General features: G+C 43.9%; 1 protein-coding gene across 2 annotated transcripts in view; it reads right to left on the reverse strand.

The window, feature by feature from the left end:
- TAF4B (TATA-box binding protein associated factor 4b) overlaps positions 1-12,516 on the reverse strand; it is a 70,666-nt gene extending 58,150 nt beyond the window's left edge. Inside the window, exon 1 of one of the 2 annotated variants that reach the window (XM_064654732.1) lies at positions 12,035-12,511. In XM_064654732.1, coding sequence (XP_064510802.1) covers positions 12,035-12,323 — 289 coding nt within the window. In that variant the 5' untranslated portion in view covers positions 12,324-12,511. Of the gene's footprint in view, positions 1-12,034 lie in introns of both variants that reach the window. The other variant, XM_064654741.1, reaches the window with a different exon arrangement.
- Positions 12,517-24,417: the final 11,901 nt, after the last annotated feature.

Raw genomic sequence — 24,417 nt, forward strand, 5'->3', positions numbered from 1 at the left:
CAGAAAAATACTGTTACTCCGTCTGACAACTCAGCTTTCTCCTCCTCCACTGAAGACTATAATTATATTTAGGTACAGATGGATCATTTAATTTAATCAATGAATACCTGGAATTACAGAAAACATATTAGATTTCTTATTTTATTTTCATACCATCTTATTTAGACAGTGATTGTCGCAATTTGCTTATACCTTTACACAACTTAAAAATGCCCCCAATGTTTTGATACTCCCATCCTGCCTAGAAACAAAAGCAACAACCCAATACTGCAGTCAATAGCACAGACACCAAGAGGAGACATAGGAGATATCTTCTGCCAGAAAAAAAGGTTCCATGGCACTCAAAACCAATACCCAAAGTCTCATACACTACATACAGCTACTCAAGTGTGAAATGAGGGAACAGTAGGTGATGGTAACCTTGAGATTTGCAATACAAAGGTCACACAAACAGACTCGTGCAAGCTTCCAAGATGCTACTATCAGAAATGAAGGTAAGTGCAAGAATGTACATTCTTCACTCAGTGGGGGGGGAAGATAGTATTTCTTATCAAGAGCTGTTTTCACATTCACTAGAAGGCAAATGTTAACAAACAATGTGAAAACAGATCAGTTCTTGCAGTCACTGCAACTCCACAGTAAAATGGGCAGGGTGGGGGAGGAATGGGACAACATACAACAACCAACCTCTGAATGGCTGAAACATGACATTTCAGCAAACACCTCTCAGCACCACATGTAAAACCAGAAAAGATATCTGCAATCTCTGAACAAAATATCAGCACCAGCAGTAGTAACTGAACAGCAATAAGGCATTCTCGTTACACTGCAGGTGCCCAGTTTTGGGCGGCACTTCCAAGAATGTTTGATAGTTTTACTGGAGTTGTTTCAGAGAAGAGGAAGGACTTCCTCAGCATTGAAGCATTTGGGTACTAAGAGCAAGGCACAGTGCCTTTGGGGCTAAAAATCTGTTCCTATTTTCAAAGTCAAGTGACCAGTTACCGTCAGGGATTATTTCTCACATGCTTTGGCCGGAGGACTCAGGTGTCTCTTGCAGATTAACAAAGAGCCCTCATTTACAACAAATTGAGACTTTTGTCCCTTTATATTCTGCCTGTTTTGCTAATAATTTTCCTTTGGAAAGTTATTTGTTTTTCTTGGCTGACAGAGAAGGCAGTTAAAATAGAATTGTCTATTTCAACCATTTGTTCCCTGCACACCTTCCTTCAGCTGCAATCCTGTGACAAGGTTGGAGGGGAAGGACCTGACAACCAAAACTCAGCTCAGTTTCCTACACAGAAGGAGCCATGATATACCTTCTTACCTTGAAGAGGTCTCATTGAGATCCACACCTTTTCTGCCCAGTGATCTGCCTTCTCCTGAAAGAGGGGCTGCAGGAACCCTGCCTCTAGGAGTGCCTGGCATCACTCCTGCAAAGCTCAGACAGCCACCCCCCAGAACAGACATGCCAGCATTGTCAGAAAATGGAAAATCACAGGCATCCTAACAAAATTCCATTTGTTGCTCAAACCTGAGATACCTCAGCTGTAAACTTTCACTGTCCCAACAGCACCAGCCAAGGAAATACAGCTTTTTCTGAACTTGGTTTAGCATCCAACCCAGAAACCAACACAGGTTAGAAGGAGGAGCAGCTTCCAGATACCTCTGCATTGTAACAAGAGAGCAGCAAAAATTCACCAGAGACATGAACAAGGTGCTATGGGATAGTGACAGAGATCTGTTTATGCCACTCTAGGTAATGCCACCTGCATGGGCTTCACTGTATTTCAGGGAATAAGTGTTAAGGAAACCACAATGTTGTTAACACAAAGCTGTGCTGCCACCTGAAGCTCAGGCCTTCATCCAGCAGCACTGAACACCGATGTTTGCTAAAAGCATTCCACCATAAGGGCAACTTCCACCACATAAGGCAATCCCGAGGCCATTTCTGGAGGGGAACTTCATCCAGAAGAAATTTCCTGAGATGAACCATCCAGCATTTGTGCTCCAGCAGAGATACACCTTATGCTGTTACACATGAAACTGAAGTTTCAAGTTAAGCCACCACTTCGATTACGTGGTTTCTAATGCAACTGCTCAACACAACAGCTCTTGGGAACTGCTGGCTGGGGAACAACACGAGGAAATGAAAAGAAGTCTCTTGCTCTTAAAATAAAATACAAGTAAGAACTAACCACAATTAGACCAAACTCATTTGAGAAAACACAAGTTACAAAAGCTGCTTTCAAAGAAGGGTAAATTTAGTTTATTTCAAAACAAGGAGTGCCTGCATCAGGTATGTTGCCAACCTTAGTAAAGTACATTTTACCATCAATTATAAAAACAAGACTAAATGAGACTTTCAGGTCCCAAATCAGTAAGTGAACAACAAAAATGTTTTAAAACAACAGGAATGTGTCAGTGCTCTCTGTTCCTAAACAAATCCCATTGTTTCACTGAGCTACTCAAAACAAAGGGATAGCTTTTAAGGCAGTTATTACAAGGTAAGACCAAGCTTTAAAGGGGATGTTTTAGCAGGATACTAAATGGCAACAAAAAAGGAATATTAGTTTTAAGTTTCTTAGACTGACTAGGATTACTCAAAATTTGGAAAATAAAAGGCCATACACTACTAACCTATGTGACAGCTTTGAAAATACTTTTTCTCTCTAAAGCCATCCTTTAGAAAAAATGCAGGTTTTTTTCCTCTTCAACCCCATTTGAGCCCCACAGAGCAGGTCACTTAAAGGTTATAAAAACATACTACGGGACTAAGACCAAACCCAGACATTATTAGAGACATAGACTGTTCTGGCAGGGATTGTATCAAGGTGCATTATGTTGCAGACTAGCTGTAAAAGACTACTGAAGAAGCAGGAACAATTAATGAAATACTGTGAAAGACAGTGGCAACTTTTACATAACCTATGACTTACATAACCCTTCTAATATGTTGGGACGGTAATGTTTTCAGATGAAGTATGGTCTGTACTGCATGCAGGAGAACTACTTATTCCCCATGTACTTGAGTTTTCCTAGACATCACTGCAAATGTCTGTAGTAGAGATGAAGAAACAAAGACAACAGCCCAATCTAGAGGCAACATGTAGCTGTGCTTTTCACTGTTTTAGGAATGAAGCTACAACAAAGATCTAGCAGCCACAAAAAGTTACCTCACCAAAGGCTTCCAATGATGAGCTCTAACTTCTGTTCTCAAATACAACTGACTTCAGACAACAGGTCTTCTGTGAAGTCACAAAGATTACCTGTTTGAGGCTTTTCTTGGAATAACATCTGTGATTGCTTTTAGATTTCCCAAATAAACATGGCAGAGGGCTCATCTACATACACCATATGGGTCGAGTTGTTCAGTATCTGCACTACATTCACAAAGCATTTTACTCCATACAACAAATCATTCCAACCTTTGGAAGTCAATTTCAGTTGAGACTAGAGAAATTCAGCAACGATCAACCCATAATCAACACCACTACTGCAGCAACCAGAATCATTCATCACATATCCAGGCCCTCAAACAATTAATGTCATTCACATTTTGTTTCACTAAGTAAGTACATATCCCAGAAATCACTGTGTTCTTACCCTCCATTCCAAGGAAACTTCTAAACTAAGGGGTCTTTACAGTGACAGCTCAGGACCACTGATTGGCATGTAGATATTGCAGAGTCACAAGATGCCCGATTTTGAGTTCCAATGAAAGACATTTTGTTTTGCTCACATATATGGAACTCATTAATTTCCAGGTCAGGAGAAAAGTTCAAAGGGTGTAATCTCAATATACTTTCATGCTACAACAGAACACAGTCTAAATAAAATACCATACAATGTTATACCCACAAGTTCTTCAATGAATGCTGATTGCATCTCTGCCAACTGCACAAATGCTGCACTGCAGATTCCTGTAGACTGTGGCCTACAACTTTTAAGGCTGATGTCTGACATCTCACCTTTTCAAAGCCAGTGACTAGCTTCCCTCAGAGACATCACTGTCCAGTTGACAGCACTGTTTCACTAGCATTAGTGCTTCCCAGACGGCCTGGGTCGCTGTGAGCAGTTTTTTAAACCACCATCACATACTCACAGCTCTGTCACACTAAGAGAGGGGCTTACAGTCCCAGAAAAGGCTGCTGCCTCCAGGAACTCCAACCTTTCTCTGGCAAGGTTCTGTGCTAAGAGCAGGCACCAGCTCCTGAGAAACCCAGTACAGACATAGCCTTTTGAAGCATAAGGAGCCAGGAAAAGGATGATGATATCTCTCCTAGGCAGGATGGAGCAGACTCTGATATCCTATTGTTTCAAACAGCCTGGAATAATGGACACCACATACCTTTGTCTGATGAGTATAATAAACAACATCCTGTCTCCCTCCCTTTCTCCAGGAACTAGACACAAAATGCTAAAAATGCAAAAATCTGAAGCAAAATTTCACACACTACTCAATCAGTAAGTCTTATCCAAGCTGTTGGAGGCTAGCTGCTCATCAGTGCATTTTGGTGCCCAGGTGGATATCTCTGTTCATCAATAGATTTTGGTGCCTAGACAGATATCTCTGTTTAACGGACTAGCAATAATTAGTGCTGATGCTTTTTCACAGAATATAGGTCCACATTTCAGAGTTAAGAGTTCTCCTCGACTGCACAGACAGCTGAGCTTCTCTCCTTGAGAACACATTGATATCCATGCAATTTTTCAGTTATAGTAGAACTCTTAAGCAAAAATATAACCATACCAGTTGCGAGGTAATATACCTTTTATTTACAACAAGCAACAGATGTCCACACCAACCCTTTAAAGAAAATCAGAGATTAGGACATTGCACTGATTCTTGGAGGGAATGAAAATAACCAACAGGTTTGGGCATTGTTAAAAGATGGCACTACTGTTTCTATTTGAATTCACAATGTATTTATTACGCTTGAATCCCAAGAGTTGCTGGTTTTATTGTGTGTAGGCATACGGGATTCCCAGCCAATGCTGCGTAACACAAGTCTTATTTGATATCGTGAGAACATCTAGCTCTTGTCCTTGGGCCATGTCTTTCAGCAACTGGGATCATTTCCCATCAGCACTTCCCCATCTCATCTTTGTGGTTTGCAACTTTGCTCCTTGAGGCTTGGTTGCTTTCCTATCTCATTAATCAGACAGTTCTAGGATTGTCTATGGATAAGATGATCTGACTTACCAGTTCTCTGGGACCCAAATTACCTCATGCAGGAGCTTCAAGTATTTGCAGAAGACTCAGCTGATGGCTGAGTGAAAGAGTTCCTCAAAGGAGCCAAAATGACACTTCCTTACTCTCAAGGTAATTCCTACTGCACTGAAAACAGCATTGAGTCTCTACACCACACCCTCCTGTGTACTCCTAGTATTCACTGGAGTGAATACCATATACAGCTTTTTAAGGACCAGAAATGCCAATACCTTGCACTTCTAGAACAGCCATGAAGCTGTTACAGAGAAATCTGAAGCTGAAGTGTTGAACTACAGATCTTAACTTTAAACTAAGTGATGATAAAAACATCTGAATACCAAGAACTGGTGTCTTGATAGAGTTCTAATAAAGGACAAGATCACCCCCCTTTAAATCTCTGTCTCCTTTAAATAAGAGAAGAATCAAGGCAGTTAATCCATAGTAACTTTGCAATGGCACACTTGTTTCCCTGTTGCTCCCTTGGGGATCAGCAGAAAGTTGAATTCCAACTTCTTAAAGTTAATTTCTTCTAAAAGTGCAAATTCACTCTTCTGCTGGATGGATTTTCACTTACAATCAAGGGCTTAACACTGAATTTAACACTGATTACCACCTTGTTTTAAGTGTGATGGAGCAAACAAAGCTTACTGTTCAGGACATCAAAACCTTCATGGAAGCATTAACTTCTGTCTACACAGATACTGGGGAAACTGTCAGCAAAACCGTGGGTATTTGTTGAGTGCCTAGTATTAAAGCCATATATAAAGGTGTTCTGACCACACTTACCCCTTCAACACACAGCACTGGCTGCTCCAAGCAGACTGCCTGGTAATACACCACCAGTCAGCTGGATCTGGCTCTGAGGGCTCCACTGGAACTACATGTCATCTGCCACTGGGCAAGCTGCAAGCAAAAGTCTTCAGGTGTTGTGCCAACCAGGGCATGCTGTTTCACCCACTTCTTAATCTAGCCTGGACATCTATGGAAGGAAATCTGCTTTCCCAGGCAACTCCTAGGAGCAGCCAGTACTAACGAAAGCATCTTCTCTGCCTCCACCAAACTGGAAGTGTGCAAGCACAAGCTAAGAAAATCAATGAAATGTCATCATATCATCTGACTGGTCATACACCACAAGATCACTGAGCTTCACCAGTTCACCAGCCTTAACAGACTCCAGATTTGCTCATTAGCAAAATGTATCTTCTGCCTGCTGCCATTTTTAGCCTGCTTCAGTTGCAATCAGATACTATTACCTCAAGACAGTGGTGGAAGAGATCTGTTAGTGGACTTTGTTCTAAACGTGACCCAGATGGCAGAACAGACCTTAATCCTGACAATTAAAAATGTCTGTTGTGACCTCTTCCATTTTGCAAATTATACTTGCTTTCCTTCTGGCATCATCAGTTTTCAGAGAAATAGCTTCATGCAAAAAGAATTCAAAAAAAGTATTTACCTTTCGGTTTTGCACAAGTGATTAGGGCAGTACTAATTATTTATCTTTGATAGTTATCAGAAGCTTTGCAACTTACAGCACAGCTCACATATGCAACTATCATTTACAGTCCTACCCACTAAACAGAGCACAGATTCTTATCACATGGCATGACAAATACCTGGATCTCTAAAATAACCTTAAAAAAATCTGGTACAGCAGCTACTCAAAATAATAACACACAAGCTTACCTAGTTTAGTCAGTAGCTTTGGTGAAAGAATACCAAAACATAATTAGTGTTTCTTCCAGCTGTCACTTGTGTGTGGATGATGCTATTTTTACTGCTAAAAGCCGAAGGGTCCTTTAAATACTGCAAAAGCAACACAAGTTAGGCTCACATTCTCTCTCTTCTAAGGCTTAAAAAAAGTTTACCATTCACCAAACTGTAGCTGTAATTCTTTGCAATACACTCCAATTGATTGTAAAATCTGAACAGCATTTAGCATTAATTTTACTGAGCATCATATTTCCATGCTTCAGTATTCAGAATGCATCTACTTTTCTGTGTGCATGAAAACCATAAATCTAGACATTAGCTTTATATCTTCTGCCAAGATTTAAATCTTAATTCCAACACGGCTGTGCATTTAATGATATGAAGGCATTATTTTGCTAGTCACATTCAGTCCTGAAAGCAAAATCAAGTCCTACAGAGCAGCCAAAATTTCTACTGGTTACAGCAGAAGCCACTGGTTTTTATATTTGACTTAGTTCTTCAAGCCTGTCAAAGCTTTGCTGACCCTTCCTCAGAAAGAAAAAAAGTTGACTGGTGTCACCTGATGCGAAGAAAAAAGTTTGCAAAGAATCCATCCCAAGAAACCTGCTAAAGGACACTATTGGGATACAAAAGGTTACAACAATGTATTATTTAGCGCCTACTGATCATCCTACAGCACAAATACTACACTCAGACTTCATGGGATTATCAACATCTAAAACCTGCAGACTTCAAAGGAGTTTCTAGGGGGGTTTTGTCCTGTTGAAACAAGAAATCGTTAGATAGCCTACTCCTACCCAAGCATAATTTAAATTAAGAAGTATTTCAAATTCAGGGCTTCCTCCAATTTTAAAATAAAGCATAAATATGAAAATAACAAATTCTTGGTGTGGTTTTACCACTGAGAAACAACCAACTAGAACATGAAGAGGGACATTCTTAGCACTTTACTTGAAAGGTATTAGGTCAACTTCAAAAGCAGAAGGCAGAAGCATCCAGATGTTTATCTGCCCTTACCTCTTCAGGTTACTTTAGTTTCTATATCCAATTAAGAGAAACCCAACAAGACCAGGCTCCATACCACCCCACAGCAGTTTTGGAATACCCACATCAGCTCTCTCCTTCCCAGCCACAGGAGTCCACATGCTGACTGACTGCCTTTTGCCACACAGCTCCAACCACCTGCCACAAACAGTGGTTGTGCTTTCTGAACACTTACCCACTATCAGCCTAGATAAGCTGTAGGCAGTGGAAAACCTGCCAGGGACAAGGTAAAACATCCAACTGAAGACGACTGAGCTGCAAAGAGAAACAAAGAAGCTGTACCTGCTGCCATTCCCTCCTCAGTCAGGTACAAAGGAAACTTACAGAGACCATGCCTTGCACCATTCATTCAAATTACAGCAGACTCGGGGCGACTTCTCTTTGCTGACACCATACTTGCTCAGGCCCACTGGTGTTAGCAATAATGGAAAGCATAAAACAGAAATACACACACCAGAGACAGCTGATGGCAGCTGCTGCCATCCCTGTAACCAGCAGCAGTGGCATGAGATGAGCTTTTTGAAGAGCTTCCCTGCTGGAAGCAGAACCAAGGTAACAATGAAGGATCCCTGGCATCTGATTCAGTTTTGTATTTTTTCATCCTACCAGAAGAGAAGCAGATACATTTATTAATTGTCCTTTCAACACCTGCCTGTTATGAGCATTCCAGGGCCAGGGATTGAATGAAAGCCACAAGTACAGACAGAAAAGTGACAAAAACCTAAGTTCAAGAAAAGTAAACAAGGAAACCAAGGAAAAACATTAACATTCTTTTTGCTGTTGCTATGCTCTTTTTCCACCCTTCACTTCTCCAAAGCGGCACAGGGCCCAAAGGCACTAAGGTGAACTACGGACGTTTGACAAAGCCCTTGTCGCTCCTTCCCCTTCCCAAGTAAATTATTTCCTCCTGTTAGTAACACAGCCCATCCACTTCCCCCCCCCCCCCCCCCCCTTCCCCCGCAACATTAAGCTCACGTTAACCAAGGACACAGTTTCTTGATAAGCAGATGGTCCATGACAGGAGACATTTGCAGGTTCATAAGCATCAGCACAGACCACACAACGAGCAGAGCTCAGGACAGAGACAGCAACTGCACTGGTCATGCTGGTCTGTTCCCTGCCAGTCCCACACACTGCCACACACAAAGCCTTCTGAAATGCTGATAACATGTTCTTGTCACCAAAGAGGGCAACTGAGGAAGGATCCCTTTGGTGGATCATACAAATTCCCACCATTGGGGAGGAGATAGCCCAAACATTTAGTCTAACAGCTGGTATGTAAGGTCAAAATACCACAAGCAAGCACTCAGGTCAGACTCTCCCTGGCTGACGGTACATGAAGGACACAGTCCCTAGCTGGAGTACTACTGCATATTAAAACCCCCAGAGGTGGTCAGCCACAAGCCAGGGATGGACTGGTGCAGGAGGATGGCCTTGAGTACCAGCAGGACTGGTCTGACAGCACTTTGCAGAGGAATACATAGGAGGGTGATGAAAACCCCTTGTTACTCATGAGTAAGTCTGGGTCCTGTAAGACCTGGATAACTTGCGGAGCCCAGTAATCTTTCCTAGGTAAGCAGGTAAAAAGAGCAATCTGTGCTCAGAGACACAAGGAGTCATACCTGGTCATCTGCCTTTCCCACCTCCTGGCTTTATTCTGAACAAGAGGAAAGGGGAGGTAGAAATGGAAGAGAAAGCACAGCATAAATCCATGACTTTCATGAACCTCCACTGCCCTCCAAGCCACGGGGCCAAACACAGCTCCACCGGTGCCCTTCCTTCCCCAGACTGCAGCGCTATAGAAGCACAGGAGCTATGCATGCTCCAGGACTAAAGCAGTTCATGAGTAACTCAGGATGACCGGTAAGGGCAGTGCTGTCCTCAGAACAAGACAGCTCAAACATCTTCCTTTGAAACTCAAGGGAAGGATGTTTTCTGTATGCATTTTTCTTAGCAGATGCCACAAAAGTTGAATGCCGTCATTTTAAAGCCAAGCGCGTTCTCCCTTCTGTATTTTATCCTGCATGGCTAGATTTGGCAGTTTATTTGAAATACAAACTTTTCAAGCCTAAGAATTTGGTTGTTTATTCCACCTTCTTTTTTTAATCATGTTAAACTAACACTTGCAGGTTTAATGCTATTCATCTTGCATTTTTTATTATTAATTAAAAATTGAATCCACATAGAAGATAGAGGTAAAATACTAACATTTACTCAAGCCAGAATGCATATCATCCTTACAACAATTATTTAGGGAAGTTTCCATGAAACATTGATCCATTTGAAATCTGACAACTTCTACGTTTCTTCTGAAGCACTAAAATCCATACTGTTACTTTTAATTTACAATGCTGCACAGTACCAGCACCTCTGAACTTCCAATACAAAGGCTGCATTGTCCCAGGAGCAAGGAAAACAAGCTGATGCAACTGAAGGGTAATGCTAGTTTTGTTACATCTGCCTACTGCCACAGTACAAGTAAGACGACATTCAACAGTATACCTTGATGTAATCAAAGCCAGCCCACTACGAAGAAAACATAAGTTTCGCCAACTTGTAGTTCCCAACTGTAGGCAATTTGCACGAGCATTCACCTTCATAGAAAGGTGTTTCACTGAATGTCAATACATTCCCAAAAGCAAAAATATTAGATACAAAACCGGAATACCTGGGGACTCCTGCTACAAGAAGTTAATATATTTCCATCATGGCTCATTTCAGAGGAAAGATTTAGACTCATCCTTGACTGCTGACTACCCAGACATTATAGCATCATCTGAGTGCTGGGAAATCTACAGTGAAACTTACTGACTAAAGACAACTTTTTAAAATTACATCAGCATTATATATATCCTTGGGAAGTGCATGTCTTTGGTAAAGACACTGCAATTAAAAAAAAAAAAAAGAGGAAAGAAAGAGGAAAAATACCCCAAATATGCACTACTAGCACAGGAATTACTGTAAAACCAGTCATCCTTTTCTGCAACATCCGACCTGAAAGTAATTGCAACAGATGCTCCAACAACAGAACTGTCCTGGCAGGAAATAATTACAGCACCAAATAGCAATAAAGTCATTACATATCTTGGGGTCTCAATAGAGCAACATCAAAACCAGTTGAATCAAAGTCACTTTCTTTTTTAAAAAGCATTTAAATGCAGCCCGACAAGGAAGAGCGGGAAGTTCAGAACCAACAGCATTTTCTTCCTCTTGAGAGAAAGCGCAGGTAGGAGCCCTGGCTAACCCTCTGCTGCTATCCAATTAAGCTGTCTTTATCAGCACTATGCAATTCCTCCATTAATATTTTCGTTGCCGCTATAGGAAGCGCGGGACCTCTCTGAACTCTTCGTTTTCCACACAGCTTTTACGCAAAAAAAAAAGCGTTTCAAGGAGCAACACGTAATGAACTTTCAGCAGTGCCCTCCTTAGGCACGGCAATATTCTGTTTCACTGACGGTCTATCGGCCTGTTTGTGCCAGTGAAAAGAATTCCTGTGGGACTGCCCGGGAGCGCGGGCAGTCTTACCGCACGGTAAGTTACGGGACTCGCTCTGCAGTCGCCAATCCCCGCTCACACACCCCTCCCCGGATACTCCTTCATCCAAGTTCTACGAAAGCCTCCATCAGTCGTTTTCAAGTCACATATTATGGTAACTTGGCCACTGTGTTTTTGGTTATATTCCTTCTGCTCCTCGTGCTATCCAGCAAAGTAAGAAGTTGCCTGAATCCAGAGACTTCCAGATCCATCCTCCAGACAGGCTGTAAGCATCCCCAGTGCTAACTGACTGAACACAGCCACATTCCCAATGCCCTGCAAGACAGACACACATCCCGGTTCCCAGAAGTTTGGGGCAGCAAACCAACCTGCGCAACACGCACCTTTACCACCACCACCATCCCCCGCCGCCCGACCCGTCCTTCGCCACGCCTCGTCCCCAGCAGCAAGGGCAGGGCGGCGGGATACCCGTCCTGCCGACCCGCTCCGCGACAGCAAGGACCGCGACATCCCAGGGAAGCGGCGACACGGTACCATGCCCGCAATCGGGGCAGCCCGCTAGGGATCACTCACCTGGGGGCAGCTGCAAGTTGGCCGGCAACTGGACGGTGGCCGTGGGCGGACCCTTGAGCGCCACCGGCCGCGGGACCCCGGGAGCGGCCGCCTGCGGCACCGGGGACCCCGCGGGTGAGGGCGCGGGGCGCGGCGGCGGGGCGGCGGCGGGCGCGGGTGCGCCGGGCACCTTGGCGGCGGGGCTGCCCCGCTCGGCCGCCGAGCCCGCGGCGGGGCCGCAGGCGGCCGCCTGCTCCGGGTGTCCGCCGGGCATCAGCCTGACGGGGGCCGCCGCCGCCGAGGTGCTCATGGAGGAGGAGAAGGCGAGGGGCCAGCGGGCGGCCGCGTCGCGCAGAGCCCCGCGGCGCCCCGCAGCATTGCGGGCGGGGGGCGCTCAGGCGCTGCCCCGGCCGCCGGCGCGCCCAGGGAAACACATGGCAGCGCCGCTCCTGCGGCTCCCGGGCACCGCGCACGTGGGCCCGGCCGGCCCGGCCTCCCCTGCCGGCGGCGGGAGGGAGGGAGGGAGGGGAGGATGGGAGGGAGGGGAGGACGGGCGGAGGGCGGTCCCACGCCGCCAGCGCGCCCTACTGCGGCGGCGCCCGCCCCAGCCTAGCCCAGCCCAGCCCAGCCGAGCCCGGCCTCGCCGCCCCTCTGAGGCCGCCCGCCCGCCCGCAGTGTGTACGGGGCCGTGCGGAGCCCCGCGCCCTGCCGGGTGAAAGTTGGCGGCAGCAGAGAGACCCCTCGGCGGGCGGGGCTGGGGGGCCGAGAGGGCGCGCCCGGAGCCGCGGGTGGGTAACGCGGGGTGGGTAACGCGGGGTGAGCGCGGCAGAGCCGCGGAGCTGGAAGCGAACGGGGCTGGGTGCTGCTCTTCCCGCCGTGCCATCCTTCGGCCCGCCTACCTGCGCCAGACCACCCCCGGCTGTACCTGGGCTGCAGGTGGCCTTGGGGTTTCCATTCGAAACAAAAGGAACGCCGTCAAGTGTAGGAGTTCCCTATGGCACGATACGAACTTGCTGACAGGCCGAGAAGGCGAAAGCGGCGCGGACCTGGAAGGGTGAAGGGGACAAAGTTCTCTCACTTGACCTTCACGCCCGGGGCTCGGCTTGAAGAAAGGCTGAGCGGGGACGTGCAACTCGCTCCCCTTGTAAAGCAAGGCTGTTCGTGACAGGATGCATACAACACAGCTGTAAAAACGAATTTCAGAGTATAACTGAAAGTTTTTGCTCGTGTGATGGGAATGTGTGCATGACCTTCAGTGTATCATAGCTGTGTCTGGGCTACATTTCAATAGATTTTGAATTTCGTTTATGCACGTGCTTGACTTTACCCATAATGCTGAAGGGGTATGGCTTATATCTGCCCAAATTGAACACTGCGTAAGAAATTAAAAATCCAAGGCCTGCTGTATGGTTCATTAATGTGGTACAAAAAGCACAAAGTCCAACAAAATATTAGGAGAGAAAAAATAATTACTCATCTATTAAAATTCCCTTGCAACTGTGTTTTTCAGGTAAAAAGATAGACAAATTCTAATACTTGATACACCGAAAATCATGTAAAATGTGAACAGAATGCAAAAAATTATACAGCTCTTTTTATGCCCTGATAGAGATTTCCATGCACTGCTGCTTATAGGTTTTTCAGATTGCAGGAGCCTCTTTTTGACCATTTCCAGTAACAACCTTTCTTGATTTTACAGTGTTACTGCTTTAAATCACTATTAGCAGCAATAGAAACAACTACAGAACAGAAATTGCATGAGATGAGAACCAAAAGCACATGGCCATAGCTTAATTTCCAGGGTGGTCACAACACAGGTATCTGTACTCTCCCAAACTCCATTAGTACAGGTAACAACAGGCATGGGGATCGGTTGCATGGACTAGGTGGCTAAGGGCCTTAATGGTGCCAGGGACAAACAGACTCTGTCTCTGAAACACAGTATTTGCTCTCTCACACAGCAATCCCTCTCCCTCATCACCGCAACTCTCGCCTTATCTCAACTCTCACCACGTCTATCCTATTCCAGAACAAATCAGCCCAAAATCTCAAAGAAGTGACAAAAGCAATGGTTATCATTTCCAAGTATCAGAGCAAGCTAGGAAGATGGTGGAAGAGGAGGTGATAAAGACAGGAGGGAGGCAGCCTCTGTACCCTTCAGAGCTCTGCCAAGTCTCACCAAATTACATCATTTCTTACGTATATGAAGCTGTTTTACACACACAATGTAACAACCAGGGTACAGCAAGTTACCTCCCACGTGCCAAATGATGCTCAGAGACCAGGAGATGGGGAAACTTCAGTTCTAGTGGAGACCAACAGTGACTGATGGCAGATGGAGGAGGGTGCAAGGGAAGGCACAATATCTGCTGGTCTTGCACTTCAGGAAGAGCGGAGTTTAAGACCCAGCTTTTATCTTCTTGGGGCCATTCAGCTTCTGAGGGAGTCTCTGACACCCCCATGCAAATGCTCGGGAGTAAAAGCATATCTGAAAGAGACAAAAAGAAACAGCTGAAGATGACAGAAGTGTATGCACTAAAGCTGCAAGGCACAGAAGAACGTAAAAAGAGGAAGTAGGAAAACCAGTATAGTGAGAGAAAAAAATATATGAAGCAAGGAGCAAAGGAAGCAATCTGAAATACAACACAAGAAAAGGCATAGCACAATTATAACAAAGAAGAAAAAAGCCCCCATAGCCCAGTGAACAAAGCCCAGATTTACAAATACATGGATCTTTAAAAAAAAAAGTTAAAGTGCCATAAAACAAAGCAGAGGTACCCATTATTCTATGAAACTGCACAGCAAATAAAAGGAAGGGTTCTTTTTCCACACTGGAAAAGTGTGTTATCATTGAAGCCCAGTACGCAGTCTTCATTAACAAAGTTAAGAGAAATGCAGAAAGTGATTCAGAATAACAAGGACCAAAGAATTTGGAATTTCAAAGCTATTTTTCATAACTGAAGAGGTTACAGCAGATGTAAGGAAACTTACTTTTGTCATTACCTGGAGTTTTGTTTCTTTTCTAAAATCTTTGTTCTCTTGGGTGACTGTGACCACCAGAACATCCCATGCATTGAAAAACTCTGAATTAAGACATCATTCTTGTCTACACCTTTTTTACCCCAGGGGATACTGCCAAACACAGTAACTGCTTTTCAAAGTCAGCTGAAGATACACTGAGCTTTTCACTCCATGAACACCCAGCCTTGGCAAACTGACCTTTTTTACCACTTCAAATAACCCACGAACGGGCTCATCTGACACTCATGTAGAAGCACCTTCTTTACCTTCCAGGCATAAGAAAGCATTACTGCAACCAACAGTTCAGATTTTCTTCCCAAGAGTTATTAGGTTATATATATATATACTGCCCATGGTTTGGTCTGCATAACCCATTTCTAACAGTTGAGACTGATACAGTGCACACTGAATCTGTTTCTGCTGTTTTAAGCTTTCTGGAGGCTTTCAAATAGTATATTTAAAATACAAACCAGCTACCCACTCTCCAAAATTTCTGTTCAGACAGGAGGCCTTATCTCTTCTGAAGACAGGCCTTTTTCAAGTCCTTAGATCTTAAGTCAGTTTCACATCCAACACTGGTTTCAGTCTACTATAACCCTATAAAATCAATCTAATATGCTTCAGGGTTTTTAATCTGTCAGTGATCCTTTTTACAAAAGTTTTATTTTCTCTTAAATTGATAAATCATCAATTAAAGGTAACAAGCAAATTAGCTGGAATGAGAAACTTGCAATATTTGCCTTAAGCTTTTCCTAAGTGCTAGAAACTTGGCAGCACTATGGAATTAACTTAACCATGTAACAGCAACATGAAGGGCAGAAATAGATGTGAAAATTTAATCTCATTAGTTAAAATAGTTAATTTAAATGGGGAAAATTAAAAACTTGACATGAAACAAGTTAAGTAACAAAGAATGCTAGCTGTTCAGGAAAAGATGCTGAAGATGCTGAAAGAAATGAGATACTATAGATAAGAGCTGTAAAAATCAGAGAATAGAAAATTTAATTAAAAAAAAGTGAGAATGAGTTAGCTGGATACATAGCATATATGATGAAAAGACTAAGTAATGGGAATACAGTTACAAATGGGAATTTATTTACTAATGAAAACAACCAAGTGAAATCGCATTTAATATCAGCACTAACCACACCTGTATTATAGTTGCAATTTAAGCAGATTTACTTTTTTTTGTTTATAGTGAGCATTACAGTCTGCTCTGTTTTTTCTGTCTTGACTCATGATCTTTTGTGGAGGTGCCTCTTTTTTTGGGATGTTCAGGTCACAAATGCCAAACCAAACATTACACGGATTTATATGTCAAACTCTGTTCCGTGAGGTACAATACCCTACGGCTTTAAAACCTTATAAAACATTTAAAAGTACGATAGGAAGGTACAACAAAATATATATACTTTTATACTGTTTTAAGAACATAGAGCCTTACCGGGAGGCATGTGAAGTCCCAGAAGAGAAAACCCTGTCTGGCTGTGCAGCTGCAGTGCCTGCTGGTTTGGGAAACCCCAAGCTACTTCACAGAATAATAGAATCATTTAGTTTGTAAAAGACCTCCAAGATCATCAAGCCCAACCACTAACCCTGCACTGCCAAGTCCATCACTAAACCATGTTCCTAAGTGCCACATATCATGGCTAGGCTTTATGAATGAAGATTTGGGGAAGGGCTCTACCCACGTTTGTTACAAGCACGCTGGTGGCTAAAGAGGCGAATATGAGATAGGCACATCTGGTTGCAAAAGGCACAGCAGAAAGACTCCTTAGATGGTATATTCTGCAAGGCATGATTCTTTCTGCATTGTCTTTTCTCCTCAAGAGCGAACCTGCGTGGTTTCTCAAAGGCATCAGCAGCATTAAAGATAGTGTGTCTCCAGACCTCCCGATTGGAGGCCAGAGTAAACCAGTTATGTTGATCAATATGGCCAAGGCTGAGATGTTGCTTCAGGGAGTCCTTGTATCTCCTCTTCGTGGCTCCTCTCTTGCGGCAGCCGGTGGCAAGTTCACCATAAAGCAAGATCTTAGGGAGGCAGTGGTCCTTCATCCTGGAGACGTGCCCTGCCCATCACAGCTGTGTTCTCAGCAACATGGCCTCAATACCAGTGATTGCTGCTCTCTCTAGAACAGATGTATTAGTCACATAATCTGACCAGTGGATGTTCAGGACTGTACGGAGACAGCGTTGATGGAAGCGTTCTAGGAGACACAGGTGGTGGCGGTAGATGACCCATGATTCGGATCCATATAAGAGAGTAGACAGCACTATGGCTTTGTAAACACTGATCTTTGTACTTTTCTTCAGGTGTTTATTACGCCAAACTCTTTTATAAAGCCTACTGAAGGCACTATATGCCTTTGCTAACCTGTTGTCTATCTCTCCGTCAATCTTACCATCCGAGGAGATGAGGCTGCCTAGGTAATTAAACTGCTGGACTGATTTGAGCTCTGATTCACCAATGGTGATGTGGGGATGATGGGGGACTTGAGGTGCAGGTTGATAGAGAACTTCTGTCTTCTTTAAGCTGACTTCCAGCCCAAAAAGCTTGGCAGCGTCTGCAAAGCAGGATGTTAAACGCTGCAGAGCTGCTTCTGTGTGAGCGACAAGGGTGGCGTCATCACCATAAAGCAGCTCCCGGACAAGATAATTTAAGGTTTTAGTGTGGGCCTTCAGTCGCCTTAGGTTGAATAGGCTTCCATCAGTACGGTAACGAATGTAGATACCATCCTGATCATTGAGGTCTGCCGTGGCCCTTTGGAGCATCATGCTGAAAAAGATTGTGAATAGGGTTGGTGCGAGAACGCAGCCTTGTTTCACACCATTGATTATTGGAAAGGGGTCAGAAAGTGCATTGCCATATCTGACTTGGCTGTGCTGATTCTCATGGAGTGAGATGATCATTTTAAGGAACTTGGGGGGACAACCTAAACGTTCCAAAATTTGCCATAGACCTTTTCTGCTCACAGTATCGAAAGCCTTGGTGAGGTCAACAAAGGTTACATAGAGACCTTTGTTCTTTTCCCTGCACTTCCCTTGCAGTTGTCTGAGAACAAATACCATGTCTGTGGTACTCCTGTTGGCTCTGAAACCACACTGGCTTTCAGGTAGAATTCCTTCTGCTATAGCGGGTATTAGTCTGTTCAAAAGTATTCTTGCCAGGAGTTTGCCAGCAATGGAGAGCAGAGTAATACCACAGTAATTTGAACAGTCTGATTTAATACCTTTCTTCTTATACAAAGTGATGATGACTGCATCACGAAGGTCTGATGGTAGTTCACCGAGTTCCCAACAGCGCACCACAAACTCGTGAAATTTAGCATGGAGTGCATGGCCCCCATGTTTCCAGATTTCGGGTGGAATTCTATCAACCCCAGCTGCCTTGCCAATTTTCACCTGCTGTATGGCCTTAAGGGTTTCTTCCAAAGTGAGGGCAATATCCAATTCATTCTTCACCGGTAGTTGTGTGATGGACTGAATACCTGAGTCTTGTACTACACGGCTAGTACTGAAAAGAATCTGAAAGTGTTCAGACCAACAATTCAGAATGGAGGTTTTATCCGTCAGAAGCGTTTGACCATCAGCGCTGAGCAGAGGGCTTTGGACCTGGTATGTAGGCCCGTATGCTGTTTTCAGGGCCTCATAGAATCCTCTGTGATCACCCATGTCTGCGCATAATTGAGTTTTTTCAGCTAGATTGATCCACGACTTGTTCTGGATGTCACGGAGTTTCTGTTGGAGCTTCCTGCATGCAAGATGAAAGGCTGCTTTGCTTATGTGACAGTGCAAGGGGTGCTTGGTGAGTGGTCCTCTTCTTCCTCAACAATTCCTGGATCTCTTGATTGTTTTCATCAACCCAGTCCTTGTTTTTCTTGAAGGAGAACTCCAAGGATTCTTCAGAGGATTGCAGGATGCTGTTTTTAATATGGTGCCAAAGTGATTCAGGAGAGGCATCTATAGAATCTATGGAATGGTTTTCGAGCCTAGTTTGAAGGTTTGTTTGGAATCTGTTTCTCACTGTGGCTGACTGGAGATTGTTAACTTGGAGTCTCCTCCTTGGGATACTGCCCCTTTTGGGTTTGAATTTGAGATTGAAGTTAAGTTTACAGTGCACAAGACGATGGTCTGTTTGGCATTCTGCGCTGGGCATCACACGGGTGTGATGGACATCGCGGACATCTCTCTGTCGCACCAGGACATAATTGATGAGGTGCCAATGCTTAGATCTGGGGTGCATCCAGGTTGTCTTCAGACTATCTTTCTGCTGAAAGATAGTGTTAGTGATGGTGAGTTGTTGCTCCGCACAGAATTCTAGCAGAAGTCGACCATTATCGTTGCAGTTTCCAACACCATGCTTGCCTAATACTCCTTTCCAGGCTTCAAAGTTCTTTCCTACTCTGGCGTTGAAATCACCAAGGATAATGATCTTGTCATCTGCAGGAACCTTTTGGGTAAGGTGGCGCAGGTCAGTGTAAAATTTATCTTTTTCAGCAGGGTCAGCTTGGAGAGTTGGGGCATATACACTAAAGAGGACAACGTGTTGCTTGTTGTGTAGTGGGAGGCGTAGGGAGATAATGCAGTCAGAATGACCTGTCGGCAGATTTTCGAGTTTAGGAATAATAGAATTTTTAATAACGAAGCCAACTCCTGAGAGATGCTTTTCGGTTCTGGGTTTACCTGACCAGAAGAGTGTGTAACCGGTACCATGTTCTCTGAGGCTGCCTTCCTCGTGAAGGCGAACTTCACTGAGAGCAGCAATGTCGATGTTGAGACCTGACAGCTCATGGGCAATTAGGGCAGAGCAACGTTCAGGACATCCGCTATCCACAGTATCAAGCATGGTTCTGATGTTCCATCATGCGAGTGTCAATTTGGGTACACCTTTGGAGGCAGGTGTGTGCCTTTGTCTTTTGATCTTTGTGTGACCGCATTAGTAGAAGATGCCCATTGGTCTCCGGTTGACCAACCAGGTGAAGGGGGAGATGAGCTTTGTTTAGGCCACCTTTTCTAGGCCCCTCTCCGAGTGGAGCAAGCAGTGCTGTCCTTGAAAAGGCTGCTTGGTCATTCAGGGTGCTGCCCCAAGAGACTGTCATCTCCGGTCAGTCTCAAATGACCAATATCCTGAACCGCCTGCATGCAGGGTTGGGTCTGCGGCTTCCAGTGCACCTTTCACCTGCCGTTTCGACCCTCGCCCATCACTACAGGGCTTTGCAAATGTGGGTAAAGCCTTCGAGCCTGCGCAATGGATTTTTTAGGTGAGACACAGTATGCGCGGAACTGAACCCGCCCTTTAATCCTAAAGTTCATCTGCCAGGGCCGAGTGAGCTTGGACGGTGGCAGCGAGGTCCTCAAGATGTAGGTTTGATTAGAGTGTCCTCTTAGATGGATGGCCTTACAGGGCTAAGCGAGCTCCATCTGCCAGGGTTTGGAAATTAGAATTGTCCTTCTCCTAGGATGTCCTTCTCCAGAAGGCTAGTGAGCCCATCCTGCTCATGGACATATTATATCTGACCCTTCAGTTTTGACCTGGGATGGGAGTCTGGCATGGGAGACCCTGCTGACGGCAGGTACCATCGCCAGCATAGCTCGCAACCTCATAGGGGTACACAGGCTTCCTCCCCACTGAGACCCCACAGCCCGCCAGACCCCCTCCCTTCCCCCAGATTGGACTGGCAAACCTCTGTGTGCTCTGAAGTTCCTCCTCTCTTCTCCCCTCCTCCAGGGCAGCCGCCAGGAGCCTCCCCAGCATGGCGGCCACCGGGAGCCTGCCCCAAGTGCCACATATAAACATCTTTTAAATACCTCCAGGGATGTGCCTCAACCCCTTCACTGGAGAGCCTGTCCCAATGCTCAACGGCCCTTTCAGTCCAGAAATTTTTCCTAATACCCAATCTAAACCTCCCCTCATGCAAATTGAGGCCATTTCCTCTTGTCCTCGCTTGTTACTTGGGAAAATAGACCAATGGACCCCCACCTGGCTACAACCTCCTTTCAGGTAGTTGTAGAGAGTGATAAGGTCTCCCCTGAGCCTCCTTTTCTCCAGGCTAAACACTCCCAGCTCCCTCAGCTGTTCCCCATAAGACCTGTGCTCCAAACCCTTCACCAGCTCTGTTGCCCTTCTCTGGACAAGCTAGAGCACCTTAATGTCTTTCTTGTAGCAAAGGGCTGAAAACTGGACACACCACTCGAGGTGCAGCCTCACCTGGGATGATCCCTGCCCTGGTCCTGCTGGCCACACTATTTCAGATACAAGCCAGAACGCCACTGGCCGCTTTGGCCACCTGGGCACACTGCTGGTTCATGTGCAGCTGGAAGTTACCTGATGAGGTGGGAAGGTCTGGAAAGCACATGCACCTCAGAAGCTAGGCTTCAAGTGAGAAAGATAGATCAGAAAACTAAGTGGACAGAGGAAGAAGGGACAAATGGGCACAAGCAATAGAGATGGGTTTGCTGAAAATATACAGTAACAGGAAACAGGTACAGTTAAAATGCCTCTGCAAAAAATATTTACAGTGTTAAAGCTTGGCCATTGGGCACAAATATATTCTCACTGGAACACAGTAAAAAAAAAAAATCTGTGATTTAACATTTTAAGAACTACAAAACTGTATTAAGAATTCATACTGGATATCACTTGCTATTCAGTAAAACTCACTAAAAGAAAGCAGTTTTACCGCTGAAGCTGCAGTGGCCTATAATAATACAGCATTATGTAAAGTGACATTGCTGGTTTTATTTGATACTGTTCATGAATAATGTACAATTGCAACACTTGGTAAATGAAACAGAACACAAATAAGAACTTTACTGGATTCATAATACCACTGGCAGTAATTATCCCATTTGCAAAAATTACAGTAAAAAACAGGAAAAAAAAGAGGGCTCTGACAGATTTTACACATCCTGTACCAGTGCTAACCCAGGGAAATCATCAGCTTCTGGAAAATATGTAATTTTTTTGTGGCTAGTACATGTGCAAGAAAAGAAAAGATGAATATGTGAATATTGGATGTATAGCATATTGGGTGTAGCACAGCTGTAGCTCTATCAGATTTCAGGAAAACTACAAAACTCAGCTTAGAAAGAAACAAGTTCAGTCAGCAACTCTGTGCACTGTAGACAACCACTGCCCCTTAGACCTTCAAAAACATTATGCTATCATAATTGCTCTGTGACAGGTATTTTTCTCTTTTTTTTCAGATTCTTTTTTCCTTCTCTGTTTCTGCAACTTGCATTTTAATATCTTTTGCATTAAAAATCTGAGCAAGATAAAATGATTAATACCACTGATTTCCAACTGTGGTGCTCTAATCTATGTAGTTACATTCCATTGCAAAACCTGTGCAACTAAGTATTTATAAAGCATTTCAAAGAAATGCAAACAGTCAAAATCAGATTTATAAAATCAGGCAAAGGTTAATGAAGAGAACACCAGCAACCAACAGTGGAGTTATCAAAGAGGCCAAATGGGTGTGACTCTTGGGAATGGTCCTGTGCAGGGCTAAGGATTGGACTTGATTATCCTTGTGGGTCCCTTCCAACTCAGCATATTTTGGGCTGCATCCCCTTCACAGCACTTAACAACGGCCATGATGAGGCTGAGCAAAAGATGTAAAACAAACTACACCAGTAAAATCTGAAATCCAACTTCAGACAAATTCAAATTAGTGTTGGTATTAACCTACCTCCTTGAACAGAGACCGGAATACTGTTGAGGCATATAGGATGTCTTCCTGTTCTTTCATGCTGTACCCTAGTATAAAATAAGCTCTGATGGCATAACACTTAGGTGGTTATGCCAGCTATTAGAAATTTTTATTTCAAAAACCCCCCAGAACTATTAAGAATTAACACTCTGGTGAGTATACCAGCTTTATTGGGAAAATAAGCCTACAGCAGAGTTTTTTTTTTTTCTCTAGGGAAAAAACAAACAAACAAACAAACCAAAACCTTCCAAATAACCCACTACTGACTGGAAAAAGGACACAGCAAAAAAAAAGTTTTGTCAGGGCAAATGATGTATTCTCCTTCAAATGACAATGTTGAGTTCTTGTTTTCCTTTATCCTCACAGTATCATGTTGTAGGAAACTATTGCTGAAGTCGTGTGTTTAATGTCCACCACCCTATGCTAGCATATCATCTTGGATTAAGCAGTGCAGGATTTTTAGCTGAACTGCTGGTCTTCCACTGGGAATTCATAATTTGATTTACCCTTAGTACACACAAAGGATATGATTTCTGAACGTGGAACTGCAGTCTTGTTTCCTTTTTTCGTTCCATGGATATTTCAAGCAAACTGGTTTATTAATCACAAATAATAAAGTGTCCACAAAGAATACCTAGATTTATATTTTTCTTCTCTTGGTAACTAATAAAAATATGGAGACTTTTTTCCTTCCTATTCCCTCCCCTGCATTGTTCTCATATTTGAAGGGGCAGAGGGGTATTTTAAACTTTGAACAAATGTTGAAAACTGAAAATTTAGTCTAATGTCAAAAACATTAATGCAAAGGAAATTAATTGCTTAACTTCTTTAAATATTTGGGAAAATACATTTACAAATTGTTCCTTCCCTCATTTTTTCCTGTGCTATCTTCCTAAACATCTACGTCCCAGTCACTTACTGTACTGCTGTATTAGGAGAGAAGAAATGCACACTGAATTTCAAAGCACACAGTCGTTAAAATTTGTTATTCAAATTCCTGATGTTCAAACATATTTCAGTTTGAGCCCATTACCTCAGGTCTTGTCACAGAGCACCACTGGCTCTGTCTTCTTTGCACCCTCCCTTCAGGTATTTATAGGCATTGACTATATCTCCCTGAGCCTTCTCTTCTCCAGGCTGAGCAGTCCCAGCTCTCTCAACCTCTCCTCACAGGTGAGATGCTTCAGTCCCTTCATCATCCTTGGGGCCTTTTGTTGGGCTCTCTCCAGTACATCCATGTCTCTCATGTACCTGGGAGCTCACGAGACACAGTACTCCAGGTATGGCCTCACCAGTGCTGAGCAGAGAGGAAAGATTGCCTCCCTTTAACCTGCTGGCAACACTTTGTAGATGTAGTAAGTATTCAAGTTACTGCTCAGAAAAAAAAAAAAAAAAAAATTGCATTCTAATAATATATTAATGTAAATTTCTGTATATACTCTCAAGCCTGTGTTTTCCACTTGTGATAGAAACAGAAGCTATTAAGCTATGAAGGAACCACAGCATCTCAGAACACTGTGATAAGGATCAATACAGGATAAAACATTGCTATCATTTTCATAATTTTCAAAGACAATGGTAATGTCTTACACAACCCACACAAGTAGCATGTTTCCATACACCTTCCTACACTGCTTCCTGCATGAAATGTTCCCAAGTGTCTTACACTGT

This window comes from Pseudopipra pipra, chromosome 1 (genome assembly GCF_036250125.1).
Source record: "Pseudopipra pipra isolate bDixPip1 chromosome 1, bDixPip1.hap1, whole genome shotgun sequence".
Taxonomy (NCBI): Eukaryota; Metazoa; Chordata; class Aves; order Passeriformes; family Pipridae; genus Pseudopipra; species Pseudopipra pipra.